The sequence below is a fragment of the Copadichromis virginalis genome, unplaced genomic scaffold (genome assembly GCF_057382275.1).
Source record: "Copadichromis virginalis isolate Kocher_CV1m ecotype Utaka unplaced genomic scaffold, C_Virginalis_male_GT1.1 unmapped_scaffold_1, whole genome shotgun sequence".
Lineage (NCBI taxonomy): Eukaryota > Metazoa > Chordata > Actinopteri > Cichliformes > Cichlidae > Copadichromis > Copadichromis virginalis.
In genome coordinates this window covers 10,650,607-10,666,722 of record NW_028188589.1, presented here as the reverse complement: position 1 = coordinate 10,666,722, position 16,116 = coordinate 10,650,607, and the positions used below count along the sequence as shown (strand labels likewise).

Here is a 16,116-nt window from a genome sequence, read left to right as displayed (position 1 = left end):
ATAAAGAGAAACAGGATCTCAATAGTGTGGATGCCTACGGCATCCACCCAAAGAATAAAGAGAAACAGGATCTCAATAGTGTGGATGCCTACGGCATCCACCCAATGATTGACAAACATGTTTTTACAAACTCAGTGTTGGACTTGGATCAGCAGGATAAGCTGATGTTTAAAGGCATTTGAGTCTCGCTGTATGAGAGTCCAGTTATTACTCAATATTTATGGATGATGTTCTTTCAGTGTTGCACTTTGTAGACGCTCCCTGAGCCTCACAGCCAGCTGCACATGGACCAGCTGACATTACCCAGCATTAGAGGCGGCTGTAAAAAAATGGATTTTCCTATTTAAATGGTTTTAATTTGAATAAAGCGATGTTGACTCATTCAATCCTGAATCGATTTTTAATATAAATTTATTTTGCCAGAATCTCAGGTTAAAGCTCCCAAAAGTATTTCAACAAGCAGCAAACAGATAAAACAGTAAATGAGAGCAGCTAAACACACAAAGATGGAAACACAGAGCGTGGATCGTTCACTCGACGGCACGTACACGGACACGCCGTCGGGGCTGAAAGTGGACAGCTCACAGATCCTGAAGCTGCAGGTTTCATCTGTCTCCAACCAAAACTGACTGAACCAGCAGCAGAAGAAGATCCAAACTACGCTTTACGTTTGATGAACATCGTCATGAATTCTCTCTGACTTTGACGTTTACTTCCTGCACAGCTCTCTCTCTCTCACAGTGTACTTCAAGAACAGTTTACCTTCAAAAATCTGTTTCCTGCATTATTCACTGCTTATTACGCACCAGTCTGCTGTTGTGTTCACTGCTGTCGGCCTCCGAAAACAAAGCCTCAATTCTGCTGTTCAATACTGAAGAAATTTAAACCTTTTAAAATGATGACAGATTACAAACTCTCAGCTGTGTCTGTAATCAAACCTCTGTAACTTTGCTTCACTTCAGCAGCATCAGGTCATGTTCACATGTTGATTCATGGTTTGCTTCAGTTTTTGATCGACTGCAGAATATTTTGAAGGTTATCTGCTATAAAAAGCCAGAAGAGGAAAATCTGCTTCATGTGTTTCTGTTTGATCCTCAGTGACTTTGACACAAAGGCCTCTCCTGTGATGATCACACCTCTGATCAAGTCTCACAGTGTCACAACTGATAAATGATCAGAGTTAGAATATTTCCCACTGTCTGCTGTGTGCCGTGACCTTTGACCTGCTAAAGACAGTCAGCTGTGGATTATTCATTGTTGTGTCTGATACTTAGAACTGTGAGGAAGAAGCTACACAGTTAATCAGGGTCCCCTCTCTCTGAATCAGGAAAGGTGGGCAGGCCGCGTGTGGGCCGCGGGCCAAACGTTGAGTCTCACTGTTTGAAATGTGAACATTGTTCTGCTGCAGTCAATGGACTAAACCAGAGAAGAAGAAAACAGACTTTACCATGAAGATCCTCAGTGTGGATCAGTATAATATCAGCCTGATGTCTGCAGTTTAGTGTCAGCACAACTTTCACATCATATTCATCTCAGCACAACTAAAACATGCTGACTGACCTCAGAGTTTCAAGTCCACATCCTGGACTCTCCAGGAAACCACACAGATGCTTCACTCCTGGATCCTGCAGCTTGTTATTGTGACTCAGGTCCAGCTCTCTCAGATGGGAGGGGTTGGACTTCAGTGCTGCTGCCAGATTATTACAGCTGATCTCTGACAAACCACAGCCCCACAATCTGTATAAAGAATGAAAGATGTAAGTTTATTAGACAAAGTGCTTGAAATCATTCAGTGTTTCATCATCTGTTCAGAGCTGAAGAAGATTCAGAATGTAGAAGTTTAGAAAATGGAAACTCCAAACAGCTGAAGCCAACAGGAAGCAGCTTCAAACAAACACAACAAGAGAAAAAACTCTGATGTTTCACATTAAAGTCGTACATTTCTCATAAAAACAGCACAAAGACTTGAAAAAGTCGTGTTTTTCCTTCCAGGAACAACAAGGCTTCACTTTTAAAGGTGAAGTCTGGGGGTGGGCGTCCGGGTACACACCGGCTCACTCCTTGGCGGCCGCTTGTCGGGGCCTGGGGCTCGCTCGGGCCCCTTTGGAGGTGGGGTGCCCCCGGCCTATCGGCCTGGGGCTCGGTCACTCAGGCGCAGCTGGGGGCCGGCGGAGCTCACGGGCGCGTCACTGCAACTCCCCCTGACTTCTGCTCCGCGGCTGCTGGGCGAGCCCTCATCTGGGACTCTCCTCAGCTCTTACTGGAACAGTGGCGCGGCTGCCCCTCTGTTGGTCTTCCATGGTCTCTTGTGTTCTGGGGGCCTCTGGATGTCTGGAGTTTTGATCTCCTCCATACCCGCTTCACACCCTGGAGGACGGGGCTGTGGCCCCCCCCACACTCCCTAGCAGATCATTACATGGAGAAACCTTTGGAATGCAAGCATGCTGATCCACACAGGTATGCACACATGGGTATTCACAGACGCGGACTAAAGCTTTCTTGGCTGCTGCCTCAAAGCACACTGTGCGCTGTCTATCTTGCGTGCTGCACAATATCGTTTATTATTTAGTAAATATTGATATCTATGACTAGCTAGTTTATTGTGATGGTGCTTTGTTTTCTCTATTATTATGTTGCTCTTTGTTGTTTGCCGTCTCCTCTGTTTGTTTTTTTTGTTTGTTTGTTTTTTTTTTTCTCCATACAGGTGACCCAGGAGTTCCTTTTTTTTTTTCTCTCTCTTCCCCCCCCCTTCTCACCGTCTCTTCTCCCCTTTGGTTTTCTTTCTTTCTCTCCCCCTCTTTCTCTCATTCATTCCCCCTGTCCTATTTATTAAAAAAAAAAAAAAAAAAAAAAAAAAAAAAAGACAAAGGATGAACTGAAGCTCTGCCATCACGTAATGTCGCATACTGCTGTTTCTGATGTCATTTAGAAAAAAGAAAAAAAAAAAAAGGTGAAGTGTGAAAGAAATGGACATATTTGAAGTCCAACACCTTTTTCCAGTCACATTATTAAAGCAGAAAAACTACAAGCTCATTTTCATTCCAACAAGTCATCTTCTGACCCTTTATTATTATTGTTATTATTCAATATTTATGGAGGATGTTTTTAAATTGGGCTCAAATATGTGACAGACATTTCATCCCATGTCAGTTTGGCCTCATCCTGGGACGGATTATCCAGCACACACTCTGACCACAGGCCCAGGGGCCACGCAAAGCTGGGCTCCATCCAAGAGACAGGAAATAAACCAACACAATAATAAAAAGCACCATGTGATCTTCTTACATCTTCAAGACAAACATAGTAAAAACATGAGCATATTTGTTTCCTGATAAAATGATGTGACAGGTAGAACAGAGTAAAGTGGTGGTGTTACAGCCTTTCTCCCCTCTGCTGCCGAGGCTGTTAGTCTCTCCCAAACTCAGCTACAGGACTTCCAAATGAATGAAAGCAGCAGAAGTGGCTTTACAAATGAAACCACAGTGACAGACAGTAATTAAGAATCTCCTAAGCAATCCAAAGATAAGAAAAGTTCACCTGCCAATTCTATAAAGCTTGGTTGTTCATACAATAATATCATTTAATGATCAGCAGTGGGGATGTTTGGATCCTGACCTGAGAGTTTCCAGTGTACAATGTGGACTCTGCAGTGCAGCAGACAGAAGCTTCACTCCTGAATCCCGCAGGTCATTGTTACTCAGGTCCAGCTCTTTCAAACTAGAGGATTGGGAGTTGAGAACTGAGGACAGAGCACCACAGCTTCTCTCTGAGAGGTTACAGCCACTCAGTCTGGAAGAAAACAAACAAACAAATTAATTAAATCAGTCAAATGAAACATTTTTTTAACGCCAGCATGCAATACAATTATTGGTTAACTAAATAGCTTCATTAAAACACAACTCTTCTTCTATAGCAGCACTTACTCCTTGTAAGCTCCACCTGCTCCACCTTCTGAGTCAGTTGTTCACACCAAAGAAAACCACCATCATTTCATGCGGCTAACATACCGGCGCCAGCTGTGGTCTCAAGGCTGGAGCTGAACATAACAAATTTCACCCTGCTAACAGATGGTGTTTTGACTGTTCCTTCCCATCCTGAACCAAGAACCAAGATGGCGCCGCGTATGGATGCCCTGGTGCTTCAGTGCGTTACTTTTGTTTTGTTTTTGTGCATTTCTTCTGTGTCTGGGCACTCCTCTGGATACTCTTACACCAGAGAAGAGCTCCTTAACTACAGGACTACAACGCCTGTGGATTTATTTCCAATATTTGTCGCATCTGCGGCAGATTTACTGCAGACTCTGACCAGGAAAGCGAGACGCCGAAAGAGAGGGAAGCGAGCCGGCGCACTCGTGCGGTTGAGGAGACGCGGACTGAGAACTGCTCTTCCCGGGATCTTCCTTTCTAATGTACGCTCACTCGGGAATAAGATTGACGAACTGGCCCTGATGAGAAGCATGAACAGAGACTTTGCCTCCTCCTGTGTCTTATGTTTTACGGAGTCGTGGCTCAGTGAGAACATCCCAGACTGCGCGCTCAAGCTGGAGGGCTTCCATCTGCTGCGCGCGGACCGGCAGGCCTCTCTCTCTGGTAAGACCAAAGGTGGAGGGGTCTGCTTCTACATCAATAGTGACTGGTGCACAGATGTGACAGTGATTGCTCAGCACTGCTCTTCCTCTCTGGAATATCTTTTTATTCACTGCAAACCGTTTTATTCTCCGCGGGAGTTTGCTTCATTCATCCTGGCCGCTGTTTACATCCCGCCAGACGCGGATGCGCAAGCAGCTCAGTGCGCACTCGCGGAGCAGATTCTCCACATGGAGCGGACATACCCGGACTCTCTCATCATTGCTCTTGGGGACTTTAACAAAGCCAATCTGAGCCATGAGCTTCCGAAATATAAGCAGTATATTAAATGCCCGACCAGAGAGGAGAGGACATTAGACCACTGCTACAGCACGATCAGCGGGGCCTATCGCGCGGTGCCCCGCGCTTCACTCGGACTTTCTGACCACGTCATGATCCACCTAATCCCCGCGTACAGACAGAGGCTGAAGCTCTCCAAACCTGTCGTGAGGACTAAAAAACTGTGGAGCGACGAGGCTGTGGAGGAGCTTCGCACGTGTTTGGAGACCACAGACTGGGACACAATGAAGGCTGCTTCTAACAGCTTGGACGAGTTTACGGACACTGTCACCTCCTATATCCACTTCTGTGAGGACAGCATTGTGCCATCACGCACCAGGGTGAGTTATAACAATGACAAACCCTGGTTTACTCCTAAACTCAAAAAGCTGTGGCTGGAAAAGAGAAAGGCGTTCAGAAGCGGAGACAGGGACTGCTACAGAGAGGCCAAGTACAGGTTCACTAAAGAAGTGGACATTGCTAAACATCAGCACTCTGAGAAGATGCAGCAGCAGATCTCAGAGAATGACTCGGCCTCTGTGTGGAAAGGTTTTAGGAATATCACCAACTACAAGCCTAAAACCCCCCACTCCACTGACGACTTGCTCTTGGCCAACACCCTCAACGACTTCTACTGCCGTTTTGACGAGCCATCAAGCAGCCTTCACACCTCCAACGGCCCCAACAATAGAGACACTTTGGACACTCATTCCCCCACCTCTCCCCCTCCATAGAGCCATCACCACCTTCAAACTGTTCACCTACAACACCCCCCTCCTCACCCCACACAAAAGAGGATTTCACACCACCTCCTCCCACCACAACTCTTCATATTCATGAAGCAGATGTGAGGAAGCAGTTTAAGAATCTGAATGCTCGGAAAGCTCCCGACCCAGACGGCGTGTCTCCTGCCACCCTCAGACACTGTGCAAACGAGCTGGCCCCAGTGTTTTCTGGCATTTTCAACTCCTCACTGCAGGCATGTCATGTGCCTGCCTGCTTCAAGTCCTCTACCATAATCCCTGTCCCCAAGAAACCTAGGATCACTGGACTAAATGACTACAGACCCGTGGCTCTGACATCTGTGGTCATGAAGTCATTTGAGCGCCTAGTTCTCTCCCATCTCAAGACCCTCACGGCCCCCCTCCTGGATCCCCTGCAGTTTGCATATAGAGCCAACAGGTCTGTAGACGACGCCATCAACATGGCCCTACACTTCATCCTGCAGCATCTGGACTCCCCAGGAACCTACGCCAGGATCCTGTTTGTGGACTTCAGCTCTGCCTTCAACACCATCCTTCCAGACCATCTCCGAGGCAAGCTTTCCCAGATGAATGTGCCTGATCCCATCTGCCGGTGGATCACTGACTTTCTGACGGACAGGAAGCAGCACGTGAGGCTGGGAAAGAATGTCTCGGACTCCCGGACCATCAGCACCGGCTCCCCTCAGGGCTGTGTTCTTTCTCCTCTGCTCTTCTCCCTGTACACCAACTGCTGCACCTCCACCCACCAGTCTGTCAAGCTAATCAAGTTTGCAGATGACACCACCGTTATTGGGCTCATCTCGGACGGGGACGAGTCTGCCTACAGGAGGGAGGTTGAACGTCTAGTGTCCTGGTGCAGCCACAACAACCTGGTGCTGAATGCCCAGAAGACAGTGGAGATTATTGTGGACTTCAGGAAGCACACAGCCCCACTCCCCCCGATCATCCTGACTGACACCCCCATCACCTCTGTGGACTCATTCCGCTTCCTGGGTACCACCATCACCCATGACCTGAAGTGGGAACCCACCATCACCTCCGTCATCAAGAAAGCCCAGCAGAGGATGTACTTCCTGAGGCAGCTGAAGAAATTCAACCTGCCAACACGGACGATGATGCAGTTCTACACTGCAATCATCGAGTCCATCCTCACTTCCTCCATCACCGTGTGGTACGCTGGAGCCACTGTCAGGGACAAACAGAGACTGCAGCGTGTTGTGCGCTCTGCTGAGAAGGTGATTGGCTGCAGACTCCCATCTCTGCAGGACCTGTACACCTCCAGGACATTGCGGCGTGCAGCTCGGATCTCAGCTGACCCTTCTCACCCTGGACACAGTCTGTTTGACCTGCTCCCCTCAGGCAGGAGGCTCCGGTCCATTCGCACCAGAACCTCTCGCCATAAGAACAGTTTCTTCCCCTCTGCTGTTGGACACATGAACAATAACCATATGACTGTCCCCGCCACTAACACATGACCCTACGCTGTGTCACTGCATCATTCCATGTTTGGCACTGATCACCACCTGCACTCATGTATATATCTTTCTACGCAGCACTTTTAATTCTTATTCTCATGTATATATCTCATGTATATCTCATGCACATATCTTTCTACGTAGCACTTTTAATTCTTATTCCTACTTTTATTTTTTCATGTCTATTTAAGTGCTATTTATGACACTATGTTTGCACTGAAGCACCGCAGCAATTTCCTAATGTTGTAAACCTGCTCAACATTTGGCAATAAACCCCTTTCTGATTCTGATTCTGATTCCTAAGCATGCTTATCCCCTCCCGGTGCAGACGGTGGGTCGAGGGGACCAGCGCAAATGCTGCAGGCCCGAATGCGCTGTCTACACCGGCTGTCTCTCACCTTTTACCCATCCCTGTTACTTGTCATGTGTTTTTATGGCGTATTAAGAGTTTTCATGTGCTCTGCGCTAAGGTCATTTTTTTTGTCTGTTCTCAAACTGATCTCCCTGTTGGAGCTCAGTCTGTGAGGAGTTCTTTTTTCTCCTCATCTTTCCTGATGTTGTGCATTTTCCGCTGTTCGGTTCCGGGTCGCTGCTCTAGCGGCTGACCGGCCAGCTACCTAGCCTGACCCGTCTCCCCAATGTGATGTTTGTGTATTGTATGTACGGTTGGAAAGCTCAGTATCCTAATTGCCCCTTGAAAATAAATACAGTGTTCTGAATCTGAATCTGAAAAGATTACAGAAGACGACTCTGTTCAGTAAATATTACGCTCATGCTGTCACGAAATACCAAAGGTAGGTAAAACTCTGGTTGTTGCAGCCATCCAGTATGACATGCTTTGTACTGTTCTGCTGCAGTTTGTGACACCTGGTTGATGAGTTGTGAAGGATGATGAAACAAACACTTCACTCAATGTTTGTCTTCTAAACTGGATGTAATTTGGGCAGCCGAGAGTTTTTCTTAATCTATCCCAGCTGCAAATAGGAACACAACAAATAAATAACTTTACCCACTTGGATCCTTATCATTCAAGATTGTGAAAAGATTCTCTACTCAGAGAATACTGGAGATTTTAGATGAGAGAGATGTAAGATGATGAAGGGGAAGAGTTTTCAGAACTCGAGGCCTTTTGTCTTCACTGTACAGGACAAAGAAGACAGGGAGGGAGGGAGAAGTGAGGAGAATAACACACAGGAAATGGTCTTGGGCAGACTCAAACCAGGCCCTGGAGTCACAACTCTAACCTTCAGTACATGGGTGACCTGCTCAGCCAGGTAAGCTACAGCAGTCAGCAGTGTGTGAGTTAATTTGAAGACAATGATGACTATAAGTCAGGTAAAAAAAAAAATACTATCATCAACCAACAAGGGGAAAACAGTGAGCTTGAATGACCAAGCTTTGACCAAGGGTGGCTCACTCCTCGGTCTTCTTGCCCAAGGAGTGAACCACCCTGCATGGCTATCAATGTGGTGCAACCAAGGCCATCATACAGTACAGGCCATCCAAGCTGATTTTAACTTTTCCTCCCAGATACCACCTTAGAAATCATCTAGATTAGGATATGTTGGCTGTTCTAGATCCAATCACAACAAACAGAGAGCTGCTGTGTGTCCAAGGTGAACAGGAAGAATATATACATGCATAAAGTCAATAAAGTCAGAAGGTTTGCTTTAGACTGTGCTGCCGTTTATCATCAAAGACAAACAGGCACCATGCTGCCAACAAATGGCATCAAGTCTGACTTGAGGTTTTTTGTTCTTTTTTTTTTTAAATCAAGATTAAATTTTATAGCAACCACAGCAGAGATGACCAGGGAAGGTGTGCTTGAGGGGATATAGCTACAACAGCTGGTTTCAGACTGAAGATGAACTGAGGTGCTGCACCCAAGTCTGCAGGTTCAGGGAGGGACAAACATCTGCTGCAACCAGATTGGAGTGAGAGGAGAGAGCAGGCCAACAACAACAAAGAAACAACAAACACACTGTGGAAGACCGAAGCAGAGTTTAGTTTAAAGTGGAACTAAGGATGTTTCTCTGGCTGCCAGGATTCACTGAGTAATTCAAATGCTTTCTTTAATGCAGGACCCACCATGCATGTAAACGCAAGTGTTTCACCAACATTTGTGACTAAAATAGACCTGCAGTAGAAATGTATCTAGGAGCATGCATGTGAATATAAAGTATCACAACATCAGGCACATGCAGCCTAAGTGTTTAAACAAAGACTGATAACATAACAGCAGCAGTGATGATCAGAGTTTATGGTGAATCCAGCGTCTCGAGTTCTGGAGGCATCAAAGAGGTCACAGTTGTACTGGAGAAATCCCAAAACTTTAGGATACAAATTCATACAAAGACAGAAAGCCTGGTGAAATAAATTACTGACACAGTTGGATGTTAAAAGTAAAGACATGAGTACAAATGTACTCACAGAGCTTTGTTGGAGGCTTTGACCACTGGCAGCAGCCTCCGAAGAGCCTCCTCTGAAGCAGAGTATTTCTGCAGGTCAAACACATCCAGATCTTCTTCTGATGACAGTAAGATGAAGACCAGAGCTGACCACTGAGCAGGAGACAGTTTATCTGTGGAGAGACTTCCTGATCTCAGGGACTGTTGGATCTCCTCCACTAGAGAACGATCATTCAGTTCATTCAGACAGTGGAACAGATTGATGCTTTTCTCTGCAGACAGATTCTCACTGAGCTTCTTCTTGATGTACTGGACTGTTTTCTTAGTGTACTGTGAGCTACTTCCTGTCTGTGTCAGCAGACCTCGTAGGAGAGTCTGATTGGTCTGCAGTGAAAGACCCAGGAGGAAGCGGAGGAACAAGTCCAGGTGTCCATTTGGACTCTGTAAGGCCTTGTTCACAGCACTCTGGTGGAGAGATTGAAGTTTTAGTTTGTTAAATAGTTTAGACCATGTAGAGGTTGTTTGTTGTTCTTCCAGCAGATTGAGTCCAGAGTTGATGAAGGTCAGGTGGACATGAAGAGCAGCCAGAAACTCCTGAACACTCAGATGGATGAAGCAGAACACCTTGTCCTGGTACAGTCCTCTCTCCTCTTTAAAGATCTGTGTGAACACTCCTGAGTACACTGAGGCTGCTCTGATATCGATGCCACACTCTGTCAGGTCTGATTCATAGAAGATCAGGTTTCCTTTCTGCAGCTGATCAAAAGCCAGTTTTCCCAGAGACTCCATCATCTTCCTGCTCTCTGGACTCCAGTGTGGATCTGTCTCAGCTCCTCCATCATACTTGACCTTCTTCACTTTGGCCTAAACCACTAGGAAGTGGATGTACATCTCAGTCAGGGTGTTGGGCAGCTGTCCTCCCTCTCTGGTTTCCAGCACATCCTCCAGAACTGTAGCAGTGATCCAGCAGAAGACTGGGATGTGACACATGATGTGGAGGCTTCGTGATGTCTTGATGTGGGAGATGATCCTGCTGGCCTGCTCTTCATCTCTGAATCTCTTCCTGAAGTACTCCTCCTTCTGTGGGTCAGTGAACCCTCTGACCTCTGTCACCATGCCGACACAGTCAGGAGGGATCTGATTGGCTGCTGCAGGTCGTGTTGTTATCCAGAGGCGAGCAGAGGGAAGCAGTTTCCCCCTGATGAGGTTTATCAGCAGCACATCCACTGAGGTGGACTTTCTAGGGTCAGTTAGGATTGTAGTTTTGTGGAAGTCCAGAGGAAGTCGACACTCATCCAGACCATCAAAGATGAACACAACCTGGAAGTCTTCAAAGCTGCAGATTCCTGCTTCTTTGGTTTCAGTAAAGAAGTGATGAACAAGTCCCACCAAGCTGAACTTTCCCTCTTTCAGCACATTCAGCTCTCTGAAAGTGAATGGAAATATGAACTGGATGTCCTGGTTGGCTTTGTCTTCAGCCCAGTCCAGGCTGTATTTCTGTGTTAAGACTGTTTTCCCAATGCCAGCCACTCCCTTTGTCAGCACTGTTCTGATTGGTTCGTCTCTTCCAGGTGAGGCTTTAAAGATGTCTTCTTGTCTGATTGTTGTTTCTGGTCTGTCTGGTTTCCTGGATGCTGTTTCAATCTGTCTGACCTCATGTTCATCATTGACCTCTGCAGTCCCTCCCTCTGTGATGTAGAGCTCTGTGTAGATCTGATTCAGGAGGGTTGGGTTTCCTGCTTTAGCGATGCCCTCAAACACACACTGGAACTTCTTCTTCAGCTTAGACTTAAGTTTACGATGACAAACTGCAGCTTGAAGTTCTGAAAGAGAAGAAATATGTAGAATATCTTTTGAAAGTGGAAACAAACACTTAATTCCAAAAGAATGAATCTTTAAAACACGTTGCTCCATCTCATAAGACATCAGTAAATTTCTCATTTATCCAGCAGCTTAAATCTTTAGATAAATCCTCTTACTGCTCTGCAGACGGTCAGCCAGCTCCTCCTGCTTCATTCTCCTCAGGAAGTCCACTGTGATCTTCACAAATGCCTCTCTGCTGCTGCTCCTCTGACTCTCTAAGCATTCTGGGTAATCTGGACTCAGAACCTTCTGGATCTTCTTCAGCTCGTTCTTCACAAAAGTGATGATGTTGTCCTCCAGCAGCTGGAACAGAATATTTATGAATGAGCCAATCAGACTGAAATCATGGAGCCAAACATCAGATCCATGTTGGACACACTGACGATCCACTGGTCTACAAAGAGCAGCATGGAGATGACTGTGAACAGAACAGATGTAACAGTAGTTGTTGTACATGTACAGACCATAAATATGGAGTCCAGCTGTGTTTGATGCTGCTGGGCAGACTGACCACTGGGAACCTCTGAGCTCTGCTGGTCCACTCTGTGGAGGAACCATGAAGGATTAGATCAACACAGGATAAAGATCCAGGAGTTTCTGCTCAAATAACTTCATCTGAATCAAGTCTGTCAAGTTTTAAACTCTCAGATTGTGAACATATCAGTAATTTTCAGTCTGTTTTCATGGACGTCCTTTCAGTGGTGATGTCAGGGATGATTTTGAAGAAGCTCATCAAACTGAACCATCAGCAGATCACTGCTCCAAAACCAGAACATGATCCGAGTCTCCCTCCACCACCAGAACACCAGCTTTACTAACGTGGTAGATCAGTGTAGTACAGATCAATAACTGATGAGTCATTTGATCAAAATCACTGAGTGCTTCACGTCTGACCCTCTGATGCTTCTGTAGACATTTTGCATATTTAATGAATGTCTGACAGTTTTACATTCATTCTATGAACACAGTGGAAATGTTGTGTTATAGTCTCCATGTTGTTTCCAGCATCATAAATTCTTAAGTTCAGAAAATTTGATTCTTTCTTCACAGCTGAAAAACAACAACATTTATTCTCTATTGAAATCTGCATCGTCCACTCCAAAGGTCACAATCTGAAGGTAACATCTGGTTTTGTTCCCTGTGGTTAACTCTGAGCATCAGTATGGTGGGATTTATCCACTACATCCACACCACTGTGGTTCAGTGTTGTCCTGATGGAGTAACAGCAGCCAGTATGATCCAGGCTTTAGCTGCTGGGTCTCTGTGTGACCTCTCAGACTGTTTAACAGATCAGACACAAAGAGAATCAGAGCAGCTCTGTTCTTTAAAGACAAACATGAACCCACTCAGGTCACACTTTCCCCACAGATATGAGCATCACTGTCCTCAAACAGCAAATGACCAAGTCGAACATTTGGATCTTTTCTCTTTCATTGTTTTCTTTTTAATGAATCTTTGTAACAATCTGAGGATGTTTCAGGTCATATTTATCCAGGAAACACAAACATGTAAAGGAGTCATCACAGCTCTCTGACCTCGTTGCTCCAGGTTCACCACTGAAGTGTGGAGGGTCATCTTTGGACCAGTCACTCCTCACAGACGGACAGCTGGGCCCTGCAGACTGTGACCTCTGACCTCTGCAGACACAAACATGATTGAAGCAGCTGTGATCACACAGACTGCAGATAATGCAGCTGTTTCCTGTCAGTAACATCCTCTTAGATTAGAGTTCAGCTTTTTACAGGAAAACTGGACAAAACTGATTTTTGTTACAAACTCATTTTCATTTCCTCTCAGCTCACAAACACAGTCAGACAATCAACCAGAGTCAACACTGATTATAATGTCAGTGCAGAATTATTTCTGTTACTCAGTGAGTTCAGCTCTCTGACCTCGTTGCTCCAGGTTCACCACTGAAGTTTGGATTTCGATCTTTGGACCAGTCGCTCCTCACAGACGGACAGCTGGACCCTGCAGACTCTGCTCTGTCCTCCTCTTCCTCCATCATCATCTTCAGTCAGTCTGAGAGGTAAACCACAAACACTCAGTGAGTTCACATTAACAGGAGGAACTGAGTTACAGTCGCTGACCTCTGACCTGTCATGTGACCATGAAACCAGGTCAATATGTCTGTAGGTTCAGTCATCCAGGTCATGTGATCTAAGGAGCTTGGAGAGAAAAGAGACGTCTTTAAGTTTCTGGAAGACGTTTCATCAGAGAAGCTTCTTCAGCTCTAAAACCAAACGGTGGAGAGTCCCAGATATTTAAACCTGAGAGGGAAAGAAAGCATGTCGCTGACCCACCACTGATGTTATTTCAAGGAGGAAACTGAGAGCCTTTGCACCAGGAGCACAAACATCAGCTCCAGCAATGATCCACTGATGTGTTTTTATTCCATGTATGAATGTTGTTATTGACAGAGATGACGTTTGTGTGTCAGTGATGCAGTGACTGTTGTTGTTACCTGTACAGGCTGGTTAGACTCTATGAAACAGATCATACAGATCTCTGCATGTTAGAAGAGACTATTAAAGGTCATGAATGAGACAAAGGCAGGGAGGCGTCCTTTACAGCTAAACAGCAGAGTGAGAGAACAGCCAGCACCTCTACATTTATCACATTATACAGCACATGTATGATACTGACAGGGATGAGAAGAATTTAGTGATTCTGATCCCATCATTGATATTACTTATTGATTCTCAGTAGCTCTGCTCTGACAGTCACCACCATCACTGAGCAGCATATCAAAGACATTTGTGCACATTAACTGCATGTTGTGGCTCAAATGTTTGTGCATGTTGGAGGCATTTCCTCTTTGTTGTGATCAGTGTTGGTCATTACTCAAAACAGTCATTATTACACATATTACACAGAACACTTTGATTAAAAGTAATGGAGTACGTTACTTCATTACTCCTCATAACATTACTTTGATGTTACTGTGTGAAATGAACAAATGAGCATGTAACAACATAAAGCTGAGGTACAGCCCCACACACCAACACAGATCCTGATGAGGTCACGTGATGTTTCTCTGAGTGTTTATGAACACAAATCAAAGATGAAACAGCACAAAGACACTTCAAAGTGATTCTACTGTAGAAACATGAACAGGTAGAAACCTGCAGCCTGACTGCTCATCACTTTGTTACCTGTTCAAGTTCAGCAGCAGCAGCTCACTTTATCATTGTGAAAACAAAAATGTCAAAAACCATTGCTATTCTCTATAAAACAAAGCATGTCCTGAACAAAAAATCATTATACACACTTTATTGTACTCTGTTGCTTCCATATATGACTTACTGTCTGGAGATATGGGGTAATGCATATAAAACGAACACTCTTCCTATTTTCAAGTTACAAAAAAGAGCTATAAAAAACCAACTAACATTTTGTTTATTAATCTGAATACCCTGAAATTTTATGATTTAGTTGAATATAAAATGGCACAGATAATGTATAAAGCACAAAATAACTTGCTTTGCCCCAGTACTCAGAAGCTGTTCAAAGTCAGAGAGAGTCAATATGACTTAAGGGGAAGAGATTTCTTTAAAAAAAACAAGATAAGGACAAATATAAAGCAGAGATGTGTTTCCTGTGGAATAGTTCTGACAGGGATTTAAAAAGGTGTAGTTCATTTTCCTTGTTTAAAAACATGTTTAAGCTTATGTTGTTTAGCTTAGCATTAACATGCTGTGTGCTAGCTTAGCGTCAGAGCTCTGCAGGTGTCTCGTGTGTAAATATTAATCACAGTGACAGTAAAGGAGGTAAAGGGCTGTGACGTCATCACGTACGCTGCGTCCTCTGTGGGCTCTGAGTGAACTCAAAGTACAAACTACAAGTACACAAACACGAACGTAGCTCAGAGTGGCGGACACACTCGGCCTCGTTGGTCCAGCTGTGAGTCCGTTACCGTGAACTATGGAGCGGCAGATTTGTGCTGAACTAAGCTGCACACAGCTGATGTTAGCCAGGAAACATTACACACTGACTTTAATGGAGAGACCGGAAATACAAACACACACAGTTTGTTGTGTGAAGAAATCAAACACGAGCTGAACAAACAGTAAAGTTCCTAAAGACAAACTGTTAAAGGAGGAAACAAAGCAAACTTACAGTTTCTTCACACACCAACAACAAGCTCCACTCCACGAAGTTCAGGAAGTGACAGTAAACTTTGAGCAGGAAGGAAACACCCAAAGAGACGTTTGAGGACAATAAGGAGCATTGGGACACTGTGCTGCGTTCAGGTGCACCTGGGAAACTCCAAACCTCTGGCAGGCTGTGATTTATTTCTGCTGGTTTTCCTGTTTGAAGCACAAACATCCGTCATCAATTTGTTGTTGTTCTTCCTGCAGCGTTTAAATGTTTCAGCACTGACCTGATGTTTCTTCAAAGCTCATTTCAACCTGTTGAAGTCATGAATGAAAGTGCAGACTGAGAGTGGATCACATGATGTTTGAGGTGTGTCATGTGACATGTTCAGTATTGTCACACATGTCTAGATTGTCCCTGATATCATTACTGCTCAAACACTGATGATTATATTTGAAGAATTATTCCTGATGGCAGCAAAGTTTGAATGGAGCTCTCTGTCTGTGCTGATTTGTCGCCCTCTGGAGGTCAAAGCACAAACTGCATGATGTCACTGTAACCACCACAGAGACAGGAAGTGTTTTTATGACTGAAACACTGAAAT

General features: G+C 45.0%; 1 protein-coding gene and 1 long non-coding RNA gene across 2 annotated transcripts in view; both read right to left on the bottom strand.

Annotated features, from left to right (window-relative positions):
• LOC146679825 (ribonuclease inhibitor-like) overlaps positions 1 to 4,044 on the bottom strand; it is a 28,765-nt gene extending 24,721 nt beyond the window's left edge. Inside the window, exons 1-3 of the mRNA XM_085450436.1 lie at positions 4,008 to 4,044; positions 3,616 to 3,739; positions 1,561 to 1,737 (exon numbers count right to left, since the gene is read on the bottom strand). Coding sequence (XP_085306562.1) covers positions 1,561 to 1,737; positions 3,616 to 3,739; positions 4,008 to 4,044 — 338 coding nt within the window. The remainder of the gene's footprint in view (positions 1 to 1,560; positions 1,738 to 3,615; positions 3,740 to 4,007) is intronic.
• Positions 4,045 to 12,865: 8,821 nt separating this feature from the next.
• On the bottom strand, positions 12,866 to 15,593 carry LOC146679824 (uncharacterized). Its single transcript, XR_014918653.1, has 3 exons — positions 15,534 to 15,593; positions 13,307 to 13,436; positions 12,866 to 13,051 (listed from the first exon to the last, which is right to left on the bottom strand). It is a non-coding gene; the product is annotated as an uncharacterized LOC146679824 (long non-coding RNA).
• Between the last annotated feature and the right edge of the window lie 523 nt (positions 15,594 to 16,116).